The 19,654-nt window shown below is 37.5% G+C and overlaps 3 protein-coding genes and 1 pseudogene across 4 annotated transcripts; 2 read left to right on the top strand and 2 right to left on the bottom strand.

Moving 5' to 3' along the window:
* The first annotated feature begins 608 nt into the window (after window positions 1–608).
* On the top strand, window positions 609–5,426 carry LOC125204833 (DEAD-box ATP-dependent RNA helicase 7-like). Its single transcript, XM_048103573.2, has 14 exons — window positions 609–1,289; window positions 1,846–1,980; window positions 2,115–2,255; window positions 2,350–2,461; window positions 2,636–2,706; window positions 2,806–2,960; window positions 3,070–3,181; window positions 3,453–3,554; window positions 3,640–3,700; window positions 3,779–3,947; window positions 4,025–4,121; window positions 4,201–4,295; window positions 4,628–4,761; window positions 4,969–5,426. Exons 1-14 carry the CDS (start codon window positions 783–785, stop codon window positions 5,187–5,189), a joined length of 2,112 nt encoding a protein of 703 aa, XP_047959530.2. The 5' UTR covers window positions 609–782; the 3' UTR covers window positions 5,190–5,426.
* Window positions 5,427–5,548: 122 nt separating this feature from the next.
* LOC125206393 (cytochrome P450 704C1-like) lies at window positions 5,549–8,298 on the top strand (annotated as a pseudogene). Its single transcript, XR_016132762.1, has 6 exons — window positions 5,549–6,353; window positions 6,424–6,637; window positions 6,830–7,108; window positions 7,188–7,523; window positions 7,623–7,823; window positions 7,894–8,298. The product of XR_016132762.1 is annotated as a cytochrome P450 704C1-like (transcript).
* Window positions 8,299–8,801: 503 nt separating this feature from the next.
* LOC125207420 (gibberellin 20 oxidase 1) lies at window positions 8,802–10,445 on the bottom strand. The gene is made up of 3 exons (XM_048106750.2): window positions 9,798–10,445; window positions 9,402–9,723; window positions 8,802–9,327 (listed from the first exon to the last, which is right to left on the bottom strand). The coding sequence occupies exons 1-3, from the start codon at window positions 10,340–10,342 to the stop codon at window positions 9,058–9,060; spliced, it is 1,137 nt and encodes a 378-aa protein (XP_047962707.1). The 5' UTR covers window positions 10,343–10,445; the 3' UTR covers window positions 8,802–9,057.
* A 3,294-nt stretch (window positions 10,446–13,739) lies between these two features.
* On the bottom strand, window positions 13,740–19,483 carry PGM (phosphoglucomutase). Its single transcript, XM_089061218.1, has 22 exons — window positions 19,154–19,483; window positions 19,018–19,083; window positions 18,881–18,925; window positions 18,687–18,779; window positions 18,552–18,604; window positions 18,370–18,421; window positions 18,202–18,270; window positions 17,995–18,063; window positions 17,381–17,503; window positions 17,058–17,110; window positions 16,223–16,301; window positions 16,072–16,136; window positions 15,932–15,999; window positions 15,584–15,702; window positions 15,427–15,501; window positions 15,202–15,317; window positions 14,885–15,026; window positions 14,713–14,794; window positions 14,596–14,642; window positions 14,434–14,511; window positions 14,206–14,311; window positions 13,740–14,137 (listed from the first exon to the last, which is right to left on the bottom strand). The coding sequence occupies exons 1-22, from the start codon at window positions 19,379–19,381 to the stop codon at window positions 14,070–14,072; spliced, it is 1,896 nt and encodes a 631-aa protein (XP_088917344.1). The 5' UTR covers window positions 19,382–19,483; the 3' UTR covers window positions 13,740–14,069.
* Window positions 19,484–19,654: the final 171 nt, after the last annotated feature.

Below are 19,654 nucleotides of genomic sequence, written 5' to 3'. Positions count from 1 at the left end.
GTGCCCAATTCAACCGGGACTCCTAAAGCGGGACGGAGGGAGTATAAATTTGGTAAAGTAAAACAATGTAGAGAGAAAAAGTAAGTGTGGAGAAAGGGTACCACCTCATTAGAGAGAAGAAATTTTCCAAATTTAGAAAATGCATATTTTTGTGGGATGGATTAAAAAATGAAAGAACGCGTATTCTTGTGGGTTGGAGGGAGTAGATATGAACCATTTCGACGGACAAAAAAGAATTCAGTCTATTTCAATTTTTTTTTTGCTTTACATAAATTACAACTTTAAAATGTCGATATCTCCGATTAAAAAAGAATGTATTCATTGCAATAATACTACCAAGTTGCAATTGAGATTGATGCCTTGTTACAAATAATGTCGCAATAATTCTAAAAAAATGGATGTTAATAGGAAGCGGCCCAATTTGAGATGTCATTACAAATATAACGAATGGAGTTTGAGATGGTAATGTTTTGATATGGTTTGGGCCTTGAGGTTGCGGCCCAATTTGCGGTCCTAATTCTACAATAGAATTCGACGGCCGCCAATTAAAAAATTCTGTGACCGGTAGGCCTATAAATACGCAAACCCTAAATTTTTAGAAACCCCTCTTTCATCCGCTGTTCCCTGCTTCTTACTGCCTTCAACTTGTGTTGCGGCAGCAGAGCATAACAGCCACCGCCCCCCTCCCCACCCTCGTCACAATCAAACACGCAGGGAAACTGTGTAATCAATCTCGGTTTTTTCTACTAGCTATACATACAGAATAATATCTATCGACCGTGATGCCTTCTGTTGTTATGGCTGATGCTGAGGTTCAATTCGCCGACGAGAAGAAGATGATGAAGAAGTCTCAGCTCGCGGAGGAGATGGAGGTGGAGGAGAAATCAGCTGAGAAAAAGACGAAAAAGTCGAGCAAAAAGACCAAATTGACCTCGGAAACTGATTCTAATCCCAAGAGCCCTGTCAAAATTAAGAAAGAAAAGAAACGCAAGGCTTTGGAAATCGATAATGAGGAGGAGAAAAGCGACACCAGCTCCGAGATGGGTGAGCCTGTGAACGGCTCGACCAAGAAGAAGAAGAAGATGAAATTTGAGGACGGACATGGAGAGGAGGAGGAGGAGGAGGAAAAAGAGGACAACCCCAACTCTGTCTCCAATTTCCGAATTTCGGCGCCGCTTAGGGAGACTTTGAAGGCCAAGGGAATTGAGGCGCTGTTCCCGATTCAGGCAATGACATTCGACACCATTCTCGATGGTTCCGATATGATTGGAAGGGCTCGCACTGGTCAGGTTGGGCTTCTTCACCTTTTCTCCTTTTATCTCTTCGACTCTACTGGTTACTATTGCTGCCTTTATGCTTTATTATTGTTTGTTAGGGCTGCTTTCTGCCCAATGTTGGATTTACATATGACTTGCTTCTCTTTTGTTTCTGTTGTGCATATGTTTTTCTTTGATTCTACCTTCAAGATGAGATCTTTTTGTCCCAACATATAAGCTTTTAGACAATCTCTGCAGATTATTTAAACATATTAGCTTTTAGATGAAATTTTATTACTCTTCCCAGCTCTTATTTGTAACTTCTGCAGTCTGCATGAATACCATAATGTCCATGACTCCAAAACTTATTGCCAATATACAGTAGATGATAAGGTTCTAGTTATCGCTGGCTCATTTGATATGGTTTCTGTAGCTATGTTAGGCTGTTGGATTTGCGACTACATCTCAGATTGTTGTACACTATGGACTATCTTATTGGTTATAATGAATCACTTTCCTAGTCTTCCATGTTCTGTTAGCCAACTTCTTTGTTTTATGTATCTAATTTTGCGTTTGTAATCTCCATCAGGGTAAGACTTTGGCATTCGTATTACCTATATTGGAATCATTGACAAATGGACGTGCTACGTTTTTGAGGAAGACTGGATATGGGAAGGCACCAAGTGTTCTTGTTCTCTTACCCACAAGGGAGTTGGCCACACAGGTACTCTTATCTGTTGGGTGTATAGTTACATGCAGACTTTTTTCACACTTTTCTATTGAACTTTGGCCATATCTTTCTCCCAGTCTCTCTTTTATGAAATTTATTTTATATGCCTTGTTGTTTTTATGTTGTAGGTGGCTGCCGACTTTGAAGTTTATGGTGGAGCTCTAGGGTTGACTTGCTGTTGCCTGTATGGGGGCTCTCCTTATCCGCCACAGCAGAATCAATTGAAAAGAGGCGTGGACATTATTGTTGGAACCCCTGGCCGTATTAAGGTGGGTTGTCCATTTGTTTCTTTCTAGTTTCACTGTTTGTTCAATTGGTTCAGAATCAGTGTTTGTTAGTGTGTTAACGATATTTATCTGGCAGGATCACATTGAGCGAGGAAATATTGACTTCCGGTCCTTACAGTTCCGAGTGCTAGATGAGGCTGATGAAATGCTGAGGATGGGTTTTGTTGATGATGTTGAACTTATTCTTGGTATGTTGAACTTATTTCTTTCTATTAATCTTTTGGACCATCGATGCAAGGAAGTGCTTATGTTTAAGAGTATAATATTGTTGTGTCATATCATCCTTATTTGCATTTGTTATTCCTCTTGTTTAATTGCATATTAGTCAATTAAACTGAGTTTTCCAATATTCATTTCTGAAGGCAAGGTTGAGGATTCTAGCAAAGTCCAAACGCTGCTTTTCAGTGCTACATTGCCAGTTTGGGTTAAGCAAGTATGTTTATAATTTAAATATGTTGTCTATTTAATCTAGAATATTCCTCTGCAGACTGTCAACATTTTTCTCTGAATCTTACTTTGTTTGTGATATTAGATATCTACCAAATTTTTGAAACCAGACAAGAAAACTGCTGACCTTGTTGGTAATGAGAAAATGAAAGCCAGCACCAATGTAAGGCATTTTGTCCTTCCCTGCTCTGTATCTGCCAGAGCTCAGCTCATTCCTGACATCATTCGTTGCTATAGCAGGTTTGTTTTTTCTTGGCCCTTTTCATAATAAAATATTCATAATTTGCTTCTTTCTGTTTTGTTAAAGTCTTATCAGAGTTAAGCTTATAATCTCTCTTTTAAAATCCAGTGGAGGACGCACTATTATTTTCACCGAGACAAAGGATTCTGCTTCCACACTTGCTGGTGTGCTTCCTGGAGCACGTGCATTGCATGGTGATATACAACAGTCTACCCGTGAGGTAAGGAACTCTTTGTTTCCATATATATTTATTATGAGGAAAGTTATACTGCATTGGGCACCATTCAAGCTTTGGTATCTTATATCAATATTAGTCGGTCTGTTTAAGTGTATATATTCACTCCAGTAGGTTCTGCTGTTTGTTATGATGTCTCCGTAGGAAAAATGTTTCTCTAAGATCAGTTGTTACAAACAAAGGCTTAACTATGACTAGAGACCTTCACATCTTTTCTGTGGATGTCTTTTATCAATGTGTCCTTTGATGTTGTCAGGTAACTCTTAATGCCTTCAGATCAGGCAAATTTTCTACACTTGTGGCTACCAATGTTGCAGCACGAGGACTAGACATTGATGATGTCCAGTTAATTATTCAGGTCTGTTTATATCAGCATGTTCTTTTTGTTTGGCTAATATTTGTTCCCCACATGACGCTTAAATGAGAATCATTTTTGTGTTTAGTGTGAGCCACCTCGTGATGTAGAGGCATACATTCATCGATCTGGGAGAACAGGAAGAGCTGGTAAGTTACTAATATTTTGATATTTTGATTTTTACAAGGTGCCGGAGTTCTATTAATCATTTGAATACCTTTTTCCAGGGAAAAGTGGTGTTGCTGTGATGCTTTATGATCCTAGGATGTCAAATTTTTCTAGGATCGAAAGAGAATCAGGTGTTAAATTTGAACGTATAAGTGCTCCACAGCCATCTGATATAGCTAAATCTGCTGGTGTTGAAGCAGCAGAAAAAATCAATGAAATTTCAGATAGGTATATCTGATATGCATGCAGTTGTCTAAACTTTAGTACTCATAGCTCCTTTGTTTCTAACTCCACAAGTTTTGCAGTGTGATTCCGGTATTCAAAGCTGCAGCTGAAGAGTTACTCAACTCATCTGATTTAACTCCAGCAGACCTACTTGCTAAGGCATTGGCCAATGCTGCTGTAAGTCTATTTCTTGTACATGTATTAAACAGATTATAATTTGTTAGTTTTGATATGATATGTGGTCTTTGTTTTGCAGGGTTACACTGAAATTAAGAATCGGTCACTTCTCACTTCATTAGAAAATCATGTTACTGTACAGCTCGAGTGTGGAAAGCCCATCTACTCACCATCGTGAGTGATTGATTTTTTTAACTTCACCATATAAACACCATTACGAGTGCCTCAGTTATTTTATGCTTAGGAAGAATTATAAACACCATTACGAGTATACTCAATTAATTGCTGTGTCACAGAATCCCACTTGCTGTCATGCTATCATGCTTTACCATTTGGAGAAGCATCTTATGTCTCATTAAACTTGGATTTACCATTATACCATACTACCTTTTGAGATTAATAATGAATTTGTTTTTTACCTAAGAAAATGGATCCTTTATTTATTCCATAAATAGCTTCTTTTACTGCTGTCTGTGTAACCTGCTGTCTATGTAAACTATTGTCAGGTTTGCTTATGGAGCTCTGAGGAGGTTTTTGCCTGAGGAGAAGGTTGAATCTATAAAGGGTCTTTCATTAACTGCCGATGGGAAGGGTGCTGTATTCGACGTTGCTGTCGAAGATCTTGATGCTTTCCTTGCAGGTTAGTTTTTGGAAATATTTAGTTTTTGAAAATCTTGTTAAAATTTAATTGGCATAGAAGTGGGGTTCTGGAATGCATACATCTTGACATGTGATATGGTCTCACATTCGTGGCAATATCTATTTAATTTCCTACAGATTTATGTCCTATATTATTTGTATTTCTAAACTCTAATGTTTCATACTTGCTGCATTGATGGTTTTGCAGGGCAAGAGAATGCTGCTGGTGTGAGCTTGGAAGTGGTGACCTTGTTGCCAAATTTGCAGGAAAGAGAGCCATCAAGAGGAAGATTTGGTGGTGGCGGTGGTGGCCGTGGTGGCTTCGGGGATAGGAGAGGTGCCAGATTTGGTGGTGGAAGAGGAGGGGGTGGTAGAGGATCCTTTTCTAGAGGTCGTGGTGGTGGTGGCAATAGGAACAGCAGATGGTAAGCTTTTTCATGTGGCTGCAAACCTATTGGCAGAGATGCAATTGCCCAAGGGGCATCAAATTTTGGTGTTGGCACATTAATAATTTTATTGTTTTTTTTTAGTAGTAGTTTTTGTGTTTTACGAAGTTTTGTTTTAGCAATTTTTGTTTCCTTTTCTGATTCGAACACCTCAATTGTACTACATTAATTATTTGGGAGTTCTTTATTATTTATTGGGAGTTCTGAATTTTTGAGTTGAGTTAATTGATTTCCTTAATTTGTTTATTCCTTTCTTTGTTTGTAATCAACAACGTTGGGATTAATCAATGTTCAGCTGCACTTTCGCAACAACATAGGCCTGTCAATTATTTCAAATCCATTTCCATACTATAGAATCGCCAAATTTATTTGCGGATGATCGATTTTTTCTCATCTCTTGCCTCTTTTCTCCACGTCAAGGGACAACAAGATTGCAGGAATACAGTTAACTTTATCAAACTTTCATTTGCTCTGTTTGATAGAGATTTTCTCATAGTTGGATAACAATGAAACCAAAGACAAAACAAACCTGTTAGCTCCAATATATCTGCCACATCCCAAAAAAACACTTAAGCTAAGACAAAAAAACTACTCCCTCCATAAAACAAGATATAGGACGATGACTTTCACATAAATTTATTAGCCGGTATACATCAACTTTATGGTGTATATTATATGAAAGAGTCGACATCCATATTTGTTTTCAGAAGCTTTGATATATGTAGGTTTCTGCATCATATAACATCCTAACCACTTGGTTTCTGCATCTAATCTTTCCTCCGAGTTTTAGGAGATGAGTATGCCCGTATTCGTTTTGGCTTTGCTGTTTCTCCTGCTGGGAGCTCTTGCCACAAGATCTTTCATATTGACTCTTCTTTGTTTTCCCCTTTACATTGTGGCCGGTTTTATCGCGTTTTCACTTTTCACTTATGTCAGAGAACTGATATCATCTTCTCATAGGCCACCTGTGGCTGGACCAATGATAAATCAGCTCATACACTTCCGTACACTTTTTGATTACCAGATCAAACTTGCTCTGAGGTACCGCACATACCGTCTGATAACTGACTCGCACAGTGAAGTATATACTGCTGATCCGATAAATGTTGAATACATCCTGAAAACCAACTTCCCCAACTATGGAAAGGTATATATAGTAATTTGGAGTTGTCGAGTGCTAATGATATTTGAGTCTCCATCTATTGCATTTCATGCAGGGAGAGTACAATCGTGGTATTATGAAGGATCTATTTGGTGAAGGGATTTTTGCAATAGATGGGAAGAAACGCCACCAACGAAAGCTTGCCAGCTATGAGTTCTCGGCCAAAGTCCTCAGAGACTTCAGCTGCTCCGTGTTTTCGATCTAATGCTGCTAAACTAGCTTCCAAGGTTTATGCAGAAGCACTGGCTAATAGAGAGATGGATTTGCAGGTCTATATCTCCCATCACTTTTATTATAATTTCTCTAATTTTGTCTATGTTAGGTCAACCATGTCTTAGCATCTTATTCTGACAATGCCAATAAAAATCATAGATTAATAGTACCTAGTTTGCAGATATGATTTTCACTTGATTAGTATCTTTAACTGCATATAGTAATGAAGTTGAAAATCTTATTTACAGGATATGCTAATGAAATCAGCAATGGATACAATGTTCAAGGTGGGATTTGGGGTTGACCTCGATACTCTATCTGGATCAGATGAAATCAGTAACCAGTTTATCAAAGCCTTTGACGACTCCAATGTCATTGTATATTGGAGATACGTTGATGTATTCTGGAAAGCGAAAAGGATTCTTAACATTGGCCTTGAGAGAAATCTCAAGGAGAACATTCAAGTCATCGACAATTTTGTTTACAACTTGATCCACCGCAAGAGGGAGCAGATGAGGAACGAAGAGGTCAGTCTGAACTAGAGTAACCCAACAACTCTCATGGTTTTATGCCATTCATTTTTTGATAACTTTTTGTTGGGTTTAGGGTGAAAAGGAGGACATACTATCTAGGTTTCTGATTGAAAGCGAAAAGGATAAGGAGAAGATGACTGATGAGTATCTGAGAGACATAATTCTTAGTTTTCTCATCGCGGGGAAGGACACATCAGCGAACACACTTGCTTGGTTCTTCTATATGCTATGCAAGCATCCATTGATTCAAGACAAGGTGCTACAAGATGTGAAATTAGGTACAGAGGTCAGAGATGAATCATCGGTTGATGAATTTGTGCTCAACTTGACTGAGGCAGCTCTTGATAAGATGCAATATCTACATGCTGCTCTTACAGAGACTCTCAGGCTATATCCTGCAGTTCCTGTGGTAAAAAAATTGATAAGAGACACTGAAATGAAATGAGGCTAATAAGTTAATAAAAGTACTAATAATCATGCATAATGGTGTTTGCTTATGGTTTTGCAGGACGGGAAGTCTGCAGATGAAGACGGCATTCTGCCCGATGGCCACAGGATAAAGAAAGGTGACGGCATAAGCTACATGCCGTATGCAATGGGGAGAATGCCGTATATCTGGGGAGAGGATGCTGAGGAATTTCGGCCCGAGAGATGGCTTGAAGATGGTGGTTTTCAGGGTGAAAGCCCTTTTAAATTCACTGCCTTTCAGGTTAGCATTGTTTCTAGAAAACCATCCAATTATATTTGATTTGTTTTGATTGAATTAAAGTTGTGATTAGGGTGGACCTAGGATATGCCAGGGGAAGGAATTTGCATATAGGCAAATGAAGATTGTTGCAGCAACCCTTGTGATGTTCTTGAGATTCAAGCTTGTGGAGGAGAGTAGGAATGCTACTTACAGAACTATGTTCACTCTTCACATGGACAAAGGCCTCCCTCTCTATACATTCCCTCGCCTTAACAGTAATTAGTGTTATTTCCTTCCTCAAAGTTTCAACTCAGGACTTGTAATCTTTTCATAATCTTTACAGTAACAAACAAGCTTACGAGTTTGATGAGAAACTAACAAGGTGGCCCAACCAAGCCCTAATCTCCATAAACAATGCATGCATCTATATTCTAGTCTATGATGAATTTAATTCCTTAATGGATAACAGACTTTATGATACTTATTGTTTTCAACTTTATGAATGGATATATTCCGACATTTTATCCATTTCTACAGAAAATATACAGTATTTAATTATTCAGTTGCTAGCTGTGATCAAGTAATTTCACTTTGCTCCTTTTTTCAAATGTTGTTGGCATACTCTGTACTTTCATGTGTTCATTGTTCGAGTGTTGAGGAATTAGAAGTGGAACCGGGTCCCCTAGCTAGCTAGAAATACTATATAACTGATCTATCCATTTTAGTTTATTTATTTATTTTAGATTAAATAACTTCAAAATAGATGAGTTATCTATCCTATTAAACTGAGTATTAAATCGTGTTGGTATAATTGTATGAACAAAGTGTGATTTCCTAATAATTTTGATAGAGTACAAACTAATTTTCAAATGAATATGAATTGTTTTTTTTCCTTTTTTTTTATTAGTAACGTAGTAGTAGTAGTTAATATTCGAAATTCACTACTTCCGATTTATTCATTAGGAGAAAAATAAATGAAAAAGGCAATATGCTTGCATGTAAAGACGAATCTAGTGCGAGGAAGGTTGATATATATATAGTCCAATCATATTGATGTAATATACACATCATCATATATGTATAGGAGTATATGAAATTACAAACTTTCCAAAACTACAAAAGTAACTAATCCCTTAACCTTGATTCCATTTTCACCCTGATCTATTTTTGTTTTGTTTATTAATTTTTTCATTTCTGGAGACGACATGCAATAAAACAAAGAAAAAGTGGACAAAACGATTATTGATGGGATTAATTAATTAGATTGTTTTCCTGATATTATCCAATCCGAGAAAGATCGCAGCGTATTCATATCAGCACGATAATGCTTCTGCGTAAACTCAAGCAGCGCCGGCCATTGGAAGTCAGGGTACATCCTCGGATTCTCGCCGTCCACCAACCCATGCGGCGGCGCCACCACCTTCTCCTTCCTCGGGCACAAGAAGAAAGCCAGAGACTTCCGTGGGCTCTCGCTGTTCACCACCGCTCTGTGCAAACAGCTTCTATATCTCCCATTTGAAAGCGCCTGCGCCCAAATTACTCATCAATTAGCATTAAAATACATCATTAACAGTGCAATTTATATTAATTAATTAGTACCATAAAAGTGTCGCCTATGTTGACTACAAAGGCCTCCGGGTTAGGGCGTATGGATCGCCATTGATCGTCGACGAAGACTTGCAGACCGGCGACGGTGTCTTGGTGGAGGATGGTGAGCGATGTTGGATCGCAATGCGGTCCGGTGCCTAAGGTCTGATCCGGCCTCTGGCATGGCGGATAATAGTTGAGTCTCATTATCGACTCATTTTCTTCGAAAAAGTTTCTGAAATGCTCTCTTCCCACTCCTAAACTCATCCCCAAAATCTCCATGATTCCGAGGGAGAGATTGCTCATCGCACTGCAGTAGTCCTGGTATACTCTCCTGCAATTACGGATTACAATTTGTGTCAATTAATTTTCATGAACTCCTTGTAATTCAATTCTGTTTTGAATTACCCTAAGTGTGCGAAATTTTCCCCCAATTTGGTGCGGAAGTAGTTTTCAACAATGTGAGACGAAGCTTTCTCCGGCGAATATTGGAAGGAGAGAGTTTCCTTCCATGGAAGGTTGGAGGAGAATCTGCCGGTGAAGCTGCTGGCGTAGCCGCAATGCTCGCCTTGCTTCCGCAGAGCTCTCTGCTTCTCGTGAAGAGGCTGCTCGAAGAAGCGATTCATGTAATGGTGCGCGTCGGCGATGAGATCCGCGTCGACGCCGTGGTTGACGACGAGGAAGAATCCGTGCTTGCGGCAGGCCTCGGCGATGAGGTGCGACGCCCGCTCGGAGGCGGAGGGGTCGCCGGAGAGGAAGCCGCGGAGGTCGACGAGCGGGACGTCGAGCTCGAGCGGGTTCGGGTTAGGGCGGTCGTTATCGGGCCAGATGAATTGGGGAGGGATGTTGGATTGTTGTTTTAGCAGCGTAGCGTCGAAGATGAGAGACCTGTTTGGGTGATCGTAATTGCGTTGGGGGAGGGAATGGGATGCTTCGCTCGCTATGGTGCTCATTTTGCATGAAAATGTTGTAATGCTCTTCAATATTTGTATTTTGGGAGATTTATATAGGAATATTTTGGGAGGGGTTTGGGAGGTGTGATGATAGAAAAGCCAAAACGCCGTTTGTTTGGGATTTTTGTGAACAAAGTTAGGTTCCTTTTATAGGCTCTCTTCGCATACAACAAAAAAGGGATTGTTTGCAAACAAGGGCTCTAGGAGAAGTCTTTTTACAAAACAGGGCTCTTACTCACTCGATAGAAATCGTTTCCAATGGATTTTGGCGTTTCCTTTGGTAAGCAAGACGGCTATCATCCTTTCAATGGCGTGTTACAACCCTAATTAATCTACTAGCAACGCAGTAGCCAGTAGAGACTAAAGAATTATTATGAAAATTGTTCAATTGTAAAGATACCAGTGCATGTGAAAGTAATGACTTCACTTTTATAAATATATAAATAAATACTGGTGTGTGAAACTCATTAAATTACTTAAAACATGAAATATATTACATTAATTCATAAATAGTGGTGTGTAATATAAAATTTTAGACCTCTCGGTGTTGCGATGCATGGCATCTTTTCTTTTTGAATATATTAATGCTTTGTTGCATCCTGTTGTGATCCAATCTAATTAACTTCTTCGTTATTATAGATTTATGTCGAGAGAGGGTGGAGAAAATTTTCATCGGAGCTTTCTGTGATTTCAAAATTTTGAGTTTGAGCCCTCCAGAATCCAACTATTTGGTTATTAGAGTCATCTATATTGTTTTAACTTTTGGTAGCTACCAGTACATAATTCTAAAAAGTGTTGATTATTTAAAAATATATTAATACTGCGTCGCCAAAATTGGTGAGTTACACATTCTTTATTACTACTACTAGTACTAGATACTGATAATCATTAGGTATGATCACAGACAAAAAACCCAACTTTAGGATAAAATAGTCTTAATTTCTATGGAAGCGCCTCTCCCTTTGTGCTTTCTGAGGTTAGTATTCAAATTGGAATGATGTAGTATGAATTTTGTAAGACTTGTAGAGTTGACTTGTCGTAGTGAAGATTTGAGTTGCTTCTTTATTTATATTGTGTTTGTCTATGAATGCCCAACTCAGTTCCCCAACCTCGTTGCGTTCCATTCCCAGTCCCACCATATACATGATAACACTTGCGCCTCTAGATTTATACTAATACAATAAAATAGATGGGAGTTTAAAGACAAGTAGTATTAGTTTCTATATTTGGCAAGACAAAGGCAGATGGCTCCCCCAGCCCTATCATTTCCAAGGCTGTTTGGTGAGAATTAAAAAATTAAATGGAAAAGGTGGTTTTTGCTTCTATTGAGTACGTGTTAGAATACCCTCCAAAATAGGGGTGACTTGCCATTTTAACAATTCCCGATGCTTTGGTTCTACTATAAATGGAGGAATATGGATTCTTATAAAAGGCTGTCGCTCTCAATATTCGTGATTCAAATTTGCATCCCACGTCCTTTATTTCACTTATCTATACATTTACTTTGATCAATTGCAACTCTTTCTTCATTTAAATATCTTACTTTTATTTTTTATTTTTTGTTTACTACACAACTTTCAAGTATTACTTGTTTCGCCCCTTTTGGACATCTGACAATACCAACAAACAAAATACGTGTCCCTCCATCAATTAACTAATAAAAATGTAATACAAAGGTTTAATTCCCAATTACGAAATAAGAATACCAATTAAATAATATTGAGAAATAAATACAAATACAAATCCAAATTATGTGTAATCAAATCCTAATTGACAAATTTAAAAGCAAAAAACCAATTAATAATATTGAGAAATAAATATAAATCCAAATTACGTGTAATCAATCCTAATTAACAATTATAAAAGCAAAATCATAACACAAAAATGGAATTGAAGAGAAAATCAGAACATAACAATGGTGTATCCGTGTACGGTACAAAAGTGAAACTGTAAAAAACGGTATTCCACTCCGTATTAATGGAGTCATTTTTCTATTTTTAGAAAGTTTCAAGTTAATTGAATCATTTATGTTTTAGCAAAAAGTAATTCTCTCTTTTACTTTATTCATTCTCTATTTAACACATTATTCTTAAACTTTGCAATGAAAAGAAATGCATCCATTAATAAGGAACGATGGAAGACATAATTTGAAACGTCAGGAAAAGGAACTAACCTATCAAGGAAATGGTATTAAAAATTAACACAAAAATATGTTAAGATGCTTCACGTTTGTCTGATTGTGTAACACTGTCCATTCCTTATACCCCCTTTCGGCATTAATGTTGGATTCACGCATAATTATATGTTCTAATTTATTTTCTTGAAAAGTAATTTTTAACCTTTTGTCGCATTAGCAATAAGGAAAATTTTGTAATGCTTGTCCATAATAATGAAAAGCTTGCTTGCAATCTATCCTCATCGATGTTAACAATATTTGTTTATTGTTGGTGTGCACAAAATATAATGTGAAATTGTGTTATGGTTGTTAGATTATATGTGATCTTGACCCAAAACTAAACTCCTCACATAAGACGAATTAGTTAACAAGTGGACTTGCATTGTTACATACACTAATTGATTTGACCATATAAAAGATGTCCTAAGCAAGTTAAACATATGGAATATTAATTTGTGTGTCAACTACTAATCAAGAAAATAATGTTGGCAGCAGCAACATGTGAATCTCCATGATTAATTAAGTGAAGTCCAACACAACCAACGACAAGACAATCTGCTTGACTTGATTTATCACTTGCAACAAGATAATCTCTCTACCAAGTAGGAAAGGGTGTGGTGTTAGTGGTAGATTTTCAATGTTCAAAACATATTCTTGGGCACTTAACACAACAATTATTGGAGATGACAACTATAGTTAGCGAAGCAGATCACTGAGAGTGTGAGTGAGAGTCTGATCAACAAGCATACTAATGTTTATAGCAATGTCCCACCTTTTTTTACCTCTAGTCTTTCTTTGCAATCAAGCACTCATTACATCCACTACAAGATTTGCCAACACTTGCTGCCCCAATTCAACTTTACTTTTTAGTGATTGATTTCTTCCAATATATACAAATAAATACCTAATTCCTACAAAAGTGATAAAGAGAATCTCCTTCTCAATAACTTAAAATAGGCCTCTTAGATTTTTTGATGAATTTCACGATCATTATAGGCATCGTTTTGAGATGCACTATTATAAAAAGTTCAAAAAAATCAGTGTGGTTAGAAATGGGGGACAATGTTGAGATGGAGGATGACCTCAAAAATGTGCCTAAACTTGGCTACTTCCACTTATTCAAAGTTTCAAACCAAAAGTATCGTGTATATTCACGTGAACTTGTTGCTTACTTTCAGACAAATCATCTGAGCACCCACACACACTCTCTCTTTGAAAAGATATCAAAATCTTTTTGACAATATATAACTCCAATCAACACCTGTATCACAAGTTTACTATGAGTGATAGTAGAACATATGCTACCTCACAAGGGTAAAACGTGCATTCTGTTCGACGTCCCATACATACCGATGATGATTTGTATAAATATGTTAAGTCGATTTTGCATCAGCATGTGAATAGAGTGAGTTTCTCAACCAGGACTATTGATGCAAGTTATATAGACAAAAAACATAGTACTAAACTAACCAATTGTGAATCAGACACGGGGATGAATATCCAACCTCAGGTAGGCTCAAATGCTGTCGTTTCGTCCTCAAAGATCCCAATCTATGTGATGACCGTTGGCTGCTCCCTTCCAGTGAACTCCTTCAGCTTCGATGTAGATAAAGCCAGATCTAACCACACAGACAATTAGAAACTTCGAGAAAAACACGGGGAAACAATAACAGAACAAGAATCAAACCTATCAATGGTTTCAATGCTATTTGTGCATCCACGTCGTGCTTGGATGAATCAGGCTCAAATTGTTCAATATATATGCGAACAGTTGCACCAGCAGACCCGGTACCCTGTGTTTGATCATCTTAGTAGGGATAGAGAAACTGGAAAAGGGAAGCTGAAAAACGATGTTGACATGTAGAAAACTGTAACCGAGAGCTGAGTTCAGCTCAAGATCAGAGAAGAAACATACCGATAGCCTGAATATAATCCTGGATCCATCAGTGAACACAAAACGCACGCCTTGCTTGGTAACTACGCTGCCATCCACCTGCGGAATTATGGGAAGATCGTGTCATAAATATAAACCATAGTTGAAAATTAAGGTCAAGATTTTGGGTTAGGATCAACTTACAGGATCAGTGTAGGTGAAGTCATCTGCAAACTGCAGGGTGTAGTCTCCTACAATAAACATATCTCGTTTAGCTAAATAGCCAATCCCTCGGTCAAGTAATTAGTAACCGATACTTACCATATACATCGCCGGTCTTGCCTTTGGAAATCAAATCTCTAAGATAGTCAATCATTTTAGTAGCCCCTTCGGACTCGCATTCCTATTGTGCAAGGAACGAGGTATTTCAGTAGCAGTAAAATGTACACGTTAGAAGGAGATATAACAAAGTAGCAGAGTATCTAAGGCTTGCCTCATAGTCATATCTAGAGAAGAAGTTCCTTCCATAAGTCGCCCAATGCTCATACACAACATCAGACACAGAAACCAACTTTTCCCCGGGTTTCTTGTCCTTATTTCTAAAAGCAATTATCGACAACCAAGCTAAAACAGCCCTGTCAATAAGCAATATTCGGTTAACCAACTCAAACTAAATCTTCTTAAAAAGGCAGATGAGGTGATCAACCATAAGATTTCCTTATGATATCAAATCAGATGCTTAATCCTATAGATGAAGTGGATTAAGTTTTCTTTTAACATTTATGTACAAGTGAATTGATATACACGTACCAGATACCATCTTTCTCACGGATGTGATCAGAACCAGTGCCAAAACTTTCTTCTCCACAGATCGACAATTTCCCTGCATCCATTAGGTTCCCGAAAAATTTCCAACCAGTGGGCACCTAAAGCAAAGTTTGTTCATAAGAGAGGATTGACATCAGAATATACTTTTCCTTCCATTATAATATAAATCAGCCAAAGCTCATTACAAGGAGTTGTAGAGTACCGAACCTCATAGAAGGGAAGGTTTAACTTCTCCGCTACACGATCTAGAGCACCACTAGTCGGCATGGATCGAGCCAAACCCTGTTATATCATATATAAGCTGGGGATATGTAAGCTCTTTGAAGAGAAAACAATGGCAGTAGAATCTTCATGCTATTTAAACCTTTGGGCCGGTTTTGAAGTATGGGATGGCCTTTTCTGCATTGGCAGCAATAATAGCAACAGAATCTGAAGGAGTCACGAAAAATCCTTTCCCAAGAATCATGTTTCTATCACCATCTCCTGAAAAAAGTGTGACAGTGATAAGATTATAGACTGGCTTGAGCATTAATATGTAGGTTGCATAAAGCGATAGAATATGAAAGATCTGTTTATCAGGGCGGAATAAATTATGTCTGTTGCTTCCTTAATTTTATTTGTCTTTGCAAATAAATTTTATAAAAACAGAAACCATTAATGTTGTTAGTCTTCACTAAATATGTTTCTACAATGGAAGTACACTGACACGTACCATCACTAGCAGCGCCAAAATCAGGTCCGTTTTCTCCATACATTATGTCCACCAATTCCTTCGCATATCTATTCCAGATCAACAAATTAAAATCAGCATTTAAGGAATTATGTTAGATTTTTCAAAAGTATACTTCTTACGTGAGATTAGGATCTGGATGGCCATGTCCAAAATCTTCAAGAGGCACCCCGTTTAAAATGGAATCCTGTTCATGGAGAGGTAATTTGATATGGAACCATCATGCATTGTTCATTAAATTTGGTTATTCAGAAATGAAAGAAACAAACATACGATGCTAGCTCCCAGCTTGTCCACAAAAATTGGTTTGGCATATGCACCAGTGACGGCATGCATGGCATCAAATGTGAACCTGAAAAGAGTAGAACGAGGAGTTTATTTCTTCTACCAAATATTGAGTTTATGAACTTCACTTTATGGTAGATATGATAAACAGTTTTCTTTTCTAAAAGACAACAGGAAAATGTTTGAATGATAAAGGACCTTCAGCTTCTTCTTCTCTTTTTTTTAAAAAAAAATAGTGAACAGAAAAAATCATCGATTAGTTTAGTCATAGTGGACCTTATCACCTTATGAACCTTGTTTTTGGGCTATATATATGTAGCTCTTCTGTTAACCAGACTTTGACATACACAGAAAAGTTAAAATTTATATTGTCCCTTTGAACCTTCAAACTAGGAAGCCAAAAAACCAGAAAGTATCAGATAAAATTGTACAGGAATACTACTTTACTGTTCTGTAAATCTTGCGTTTACCTCAGTGATTTCCATTTTATGTGCTCTAGAGATTATTTAAGTCATGTTTTAGCAAATTTTAACATCATGATTATTTTGTATCGAGGGATTTTCGTCTCTACCTACTAGGACTGCGATAGTATCATTCATGGTTAAGAGCCAAAAGCTGAGTAAATATCAGCTATAAAAGCTACTCATGATTAACAGTAAAATGTTTGATCATCCTTCAGTTTTTCCTTTCAAGTATTGTAAAAAGAAAACTACAAGTGGTAATGGCTAAACCATTTTAAAACGATGCATCAAGAAACAATACAAAGTAGTGAAGAAGAAGCAGAAAAGCATCAGAATCATGAAGCAGAATACTTGTTGTGTACCTGAAATCTGGTCGTAATATAAGGCTCCTGACAAGTGAAAAATCAAATACTTGCTGCAAAATAAGTTGGAACCGGAATTCCCATCAGAGAGAATCAAATGTAAAGGTTTCACAAATACTCTTCTAAAGTTGAGAATGAAGTTTCAGTGTATGCTAGATCATGAACTATAAACTGCATCTACTACCAAAAACGATCCAAGTTGTGTCAAACATTTTCAATTTTAGAATGGAATAGATCTACATGAAAACAAATGTTGATGCAATAAAGGTACAATTGTTTGAGGAGAACTTGAAGCATCAAGCACTTGAATTTGGACTACTCACCTCCAAAAGCTCCAAATAATCAGCTACTGGATCGATTACCTCAACGCTAAAAGGTCCATAGTTTGTTGCACCAAGCTGAGAGAGATTGATGTCTGGAATGTCAGCTACTTTGATTTCAGAGATCTGCAGGACACTAAGACAAGTCAAATGGAAGTTCCAAGCTTAATAATCATTTGACTGAATCCAAAGATTCCTGCTAAAGATAATAAAACCCAAAACATTCAGCAGCATTTATCAAATATATATTGTATTAAAAAGCCCAATATCAATATCTTTGATAAAGGTATATTCTTAGTTGAAAATGAGTCAATCCTTCTTTGTGAAGGTTGAGAGCTTGACATAGAATTCTGTTTCTTTAACATGAACTAGAATATTCCCTTCACCATGAGCTGAACACTGTCTGCTAAAGAAACAATTACAATCACATACTTTACAAAATCTATCATTAGATATTTTCAGCACAGATAATTCATACTCTGTTAGGATAAATGAAGGGATACAAATCTTACAGACACTAACATAGAGAATCATTATATACTATGGCAAAACCGTCCTAAAAAAAATGCACAATGAGAAAGCTCTACAGAAGAAAAGATAAAGCATCAGATACATACAGAAAGAGTGTTTCCATATATCTTGTCAGTAATCGACTCAGGTGCAGGTTGGCCACTGCTGTAGTTGAACTGGAAAAGTCGGAAACAAGAGAACATTAAGAATTAGTAAACTGCGATGATATAGGGTTCAAGAGAGACACAAACTTGCTGCAGAAAATTATATAGGCAAAACAAGGCTCGTGACAAATTACTAAGATCAAAATATACCTTGATTCCCCAATCATATTCAGGACCACCAGGATTGTGGCTTGCACTCATTATAAATCCACCATTAGCCTATATGAACAAAAGAAGTGGAACTAATACGAGTTGCAAGTTATAGCATAAAAAGGAAATAACATACACAATGCAGAAAAAGAGACAAGTAGTTCATGCCTCTCTCTTCCTTATTACTGCAGATACAGCTGGTGTAGACAATATACCATCCCTGCAGTTACAAAATTAACTCCCTGCTCATTATCATCAGCAATAATGGTTTTCATAAACACATAATCTGGAGGTTTATACATGGTCTTGGAAACAGCAATACTGGAAATTCACAAAATGGAAAAACTCACTTGCCAACCAAGATTTTCCCAACACCATTGCCAGCAGCAATTTTGATAATTATCTGTGTTCAAATTAAGCAACCCTATGAGCATTTGGAACAAGACGACCCTCATGACGTGTTAATCAATCTGAAATTAAAACACCTGTGCAGCCTCCTTGTTGAAATATCTACCATCACCGCCTAAAACCAAGACTGCATTCTTGTAATCCTCTGGTGGCAATGAGTCAAACAGTGCCTTCAATCACACACAAAGCATGTATTCATTTGCTTTATCAGCATAAGCCACCAATCTAACAAACTATGTGGTTCGCTACTCTAGTATTGAAAATGTCAGACCTGAATCCAGTTGGCGAGATAATTTTCTTGCATGAACTCTTTCACCTAACAGCAACAGTAGCAGAAATCAAACAATCAAATTCAAGTATCTCCAGACATGATTGACCCAAATCCAATGTAGCACCCAAAGATGATACCTTTTTCCGAAGACCACTTGTGCCAGTCTTCTGCCCCTCAATTGGCTGCGTTGGCACGCTCTTAATCTGAAATAAAATCAATCAATCAATCAAATAAAGTAAAAAAGTCTCCGTCAATTTTGCAATGAGAATGGACCTTGAGTTGTTGGGAGTGAGCAACAGTGGCGGAAGGAGAAGTTGATGATGGTGATGAGGCCTTCACCGAGACAGGCAAAAGTGGAGATGGTGAAGCATTCTTGAAGGAAATGTTGGAGAAAAGTGGAATGGGATTGAAGAAAGAGAGGGATTTAGCAGGATCATTTGCAGCAGAATTACTCAATTTTCTTGATAACAAAGAGGAGGTGGGCCTGGAGTTCAAAGCCATGGCTACTGCGATCAGAGAAACGGGATTTCAAAAATCTCTTCTTTTCCCGTGAATTGTAGTAGTTGTATAGGAGTGGTGGAGTAAGGTGATAGAGAAATTGAGAAGACGAAACATGGAGCTAATGCGGTCCGCAAACCCAGGGAGATATTGTGGGTGTGCCACGTGTAAGTTAGATTGTTTCGTGGTTTTCGTGTCACTTGCCCCACGTGACTGTGTTGCTTATTTCTGTTTTTTTATAGGTTTATCGTTTACGTAAATTTTAATCTTAATATC

This window comes from Salvia hispanica, chromosome 6 (genome assembly GCF_029641045.1).
Source record: "Salvia hispanica isolate PSC_SH4W2 chromosome 6, Shi_PSC_v1, whole genome shotgun sequence".
Lineage (NCBI taxonomy): Eukaryota > Viridiplantae > Streptophyta > Magnoliopsida > Lamiales > Lamiaceae > Salvia > Salvia hispanica.
Note: the sequence above shows the minus strand (reverse complement) of the source record. Positions and strands in the feature narration are given on the sequence as shown.

Excerpts from the sequence above, each read along its gene's own strand:
- LOC125204833 (XM_048103573.2), top strand. The coding sequence starts at position 783 with ATGCCTTCTGTTGTTATGGCTGATGCTGAGGTTCAATTCGCCGACGAG. Across the intron at positions 2,707-2,805 it reads TGCCAGTTTGGGTTAAGCAA|ATATCTACCAAATTTTTGAA; the intron begins GTATGTTTATAA and ends TTGTGATATTAG. Across the intron at positions 2,961-3,069 it reads ATCATTCGTTGCTATAGCAG|TGGAGGACGCACTATTATTT; the intron begins GTTTGTTTTTTC and ends TTTAAAATCCAG.
- LOC125207420 (XM_048106750.2), bottom strand. The coding sequence starts at position 10,342 with ATGAGCACCATAGCGAGCGAAGCATCCCATTCCCTCCCCCAACGCAAT. Across the intron at positions 9,724-9,797 it reads GAAAATTTCGCACACTTAGG|GAGAGTATACCAGGACTACT; the intron begins GTAATTCAAAAC and ends CCGTAATTGCAG. Across the intron at positions 9,328-9,401 it reads ACATAGGCGACACTTTTATG|GCGCTTTCAAATGGGAGATA; the intron begins GTACTAATTAAT and ends ATTTGGGCGCAG.
- PGM (XM_089061218.1), bottom strand. The coding sequence starts at position 19,381 with ATGGCTTTGAACTCCAGGCCCACCTCCTCTTTGTTATCAAGAAAATTG. Across the intron at positions 18,271-18,369 it reads CAGTAATAAGGAAGAGAGAG|GCTAATGGTGGATTTATAAT; the intron begins GCATGAACTACT and ends TTGTTCATATAG. Across the intron at positions 17,111-17,380 it reads ATTATTTGGAGCTTTTGGAG|CAAGTATTTGATTTTTCACT; the intron begins GTGAGTAGTCCA and ends CTTATTTTGCAG.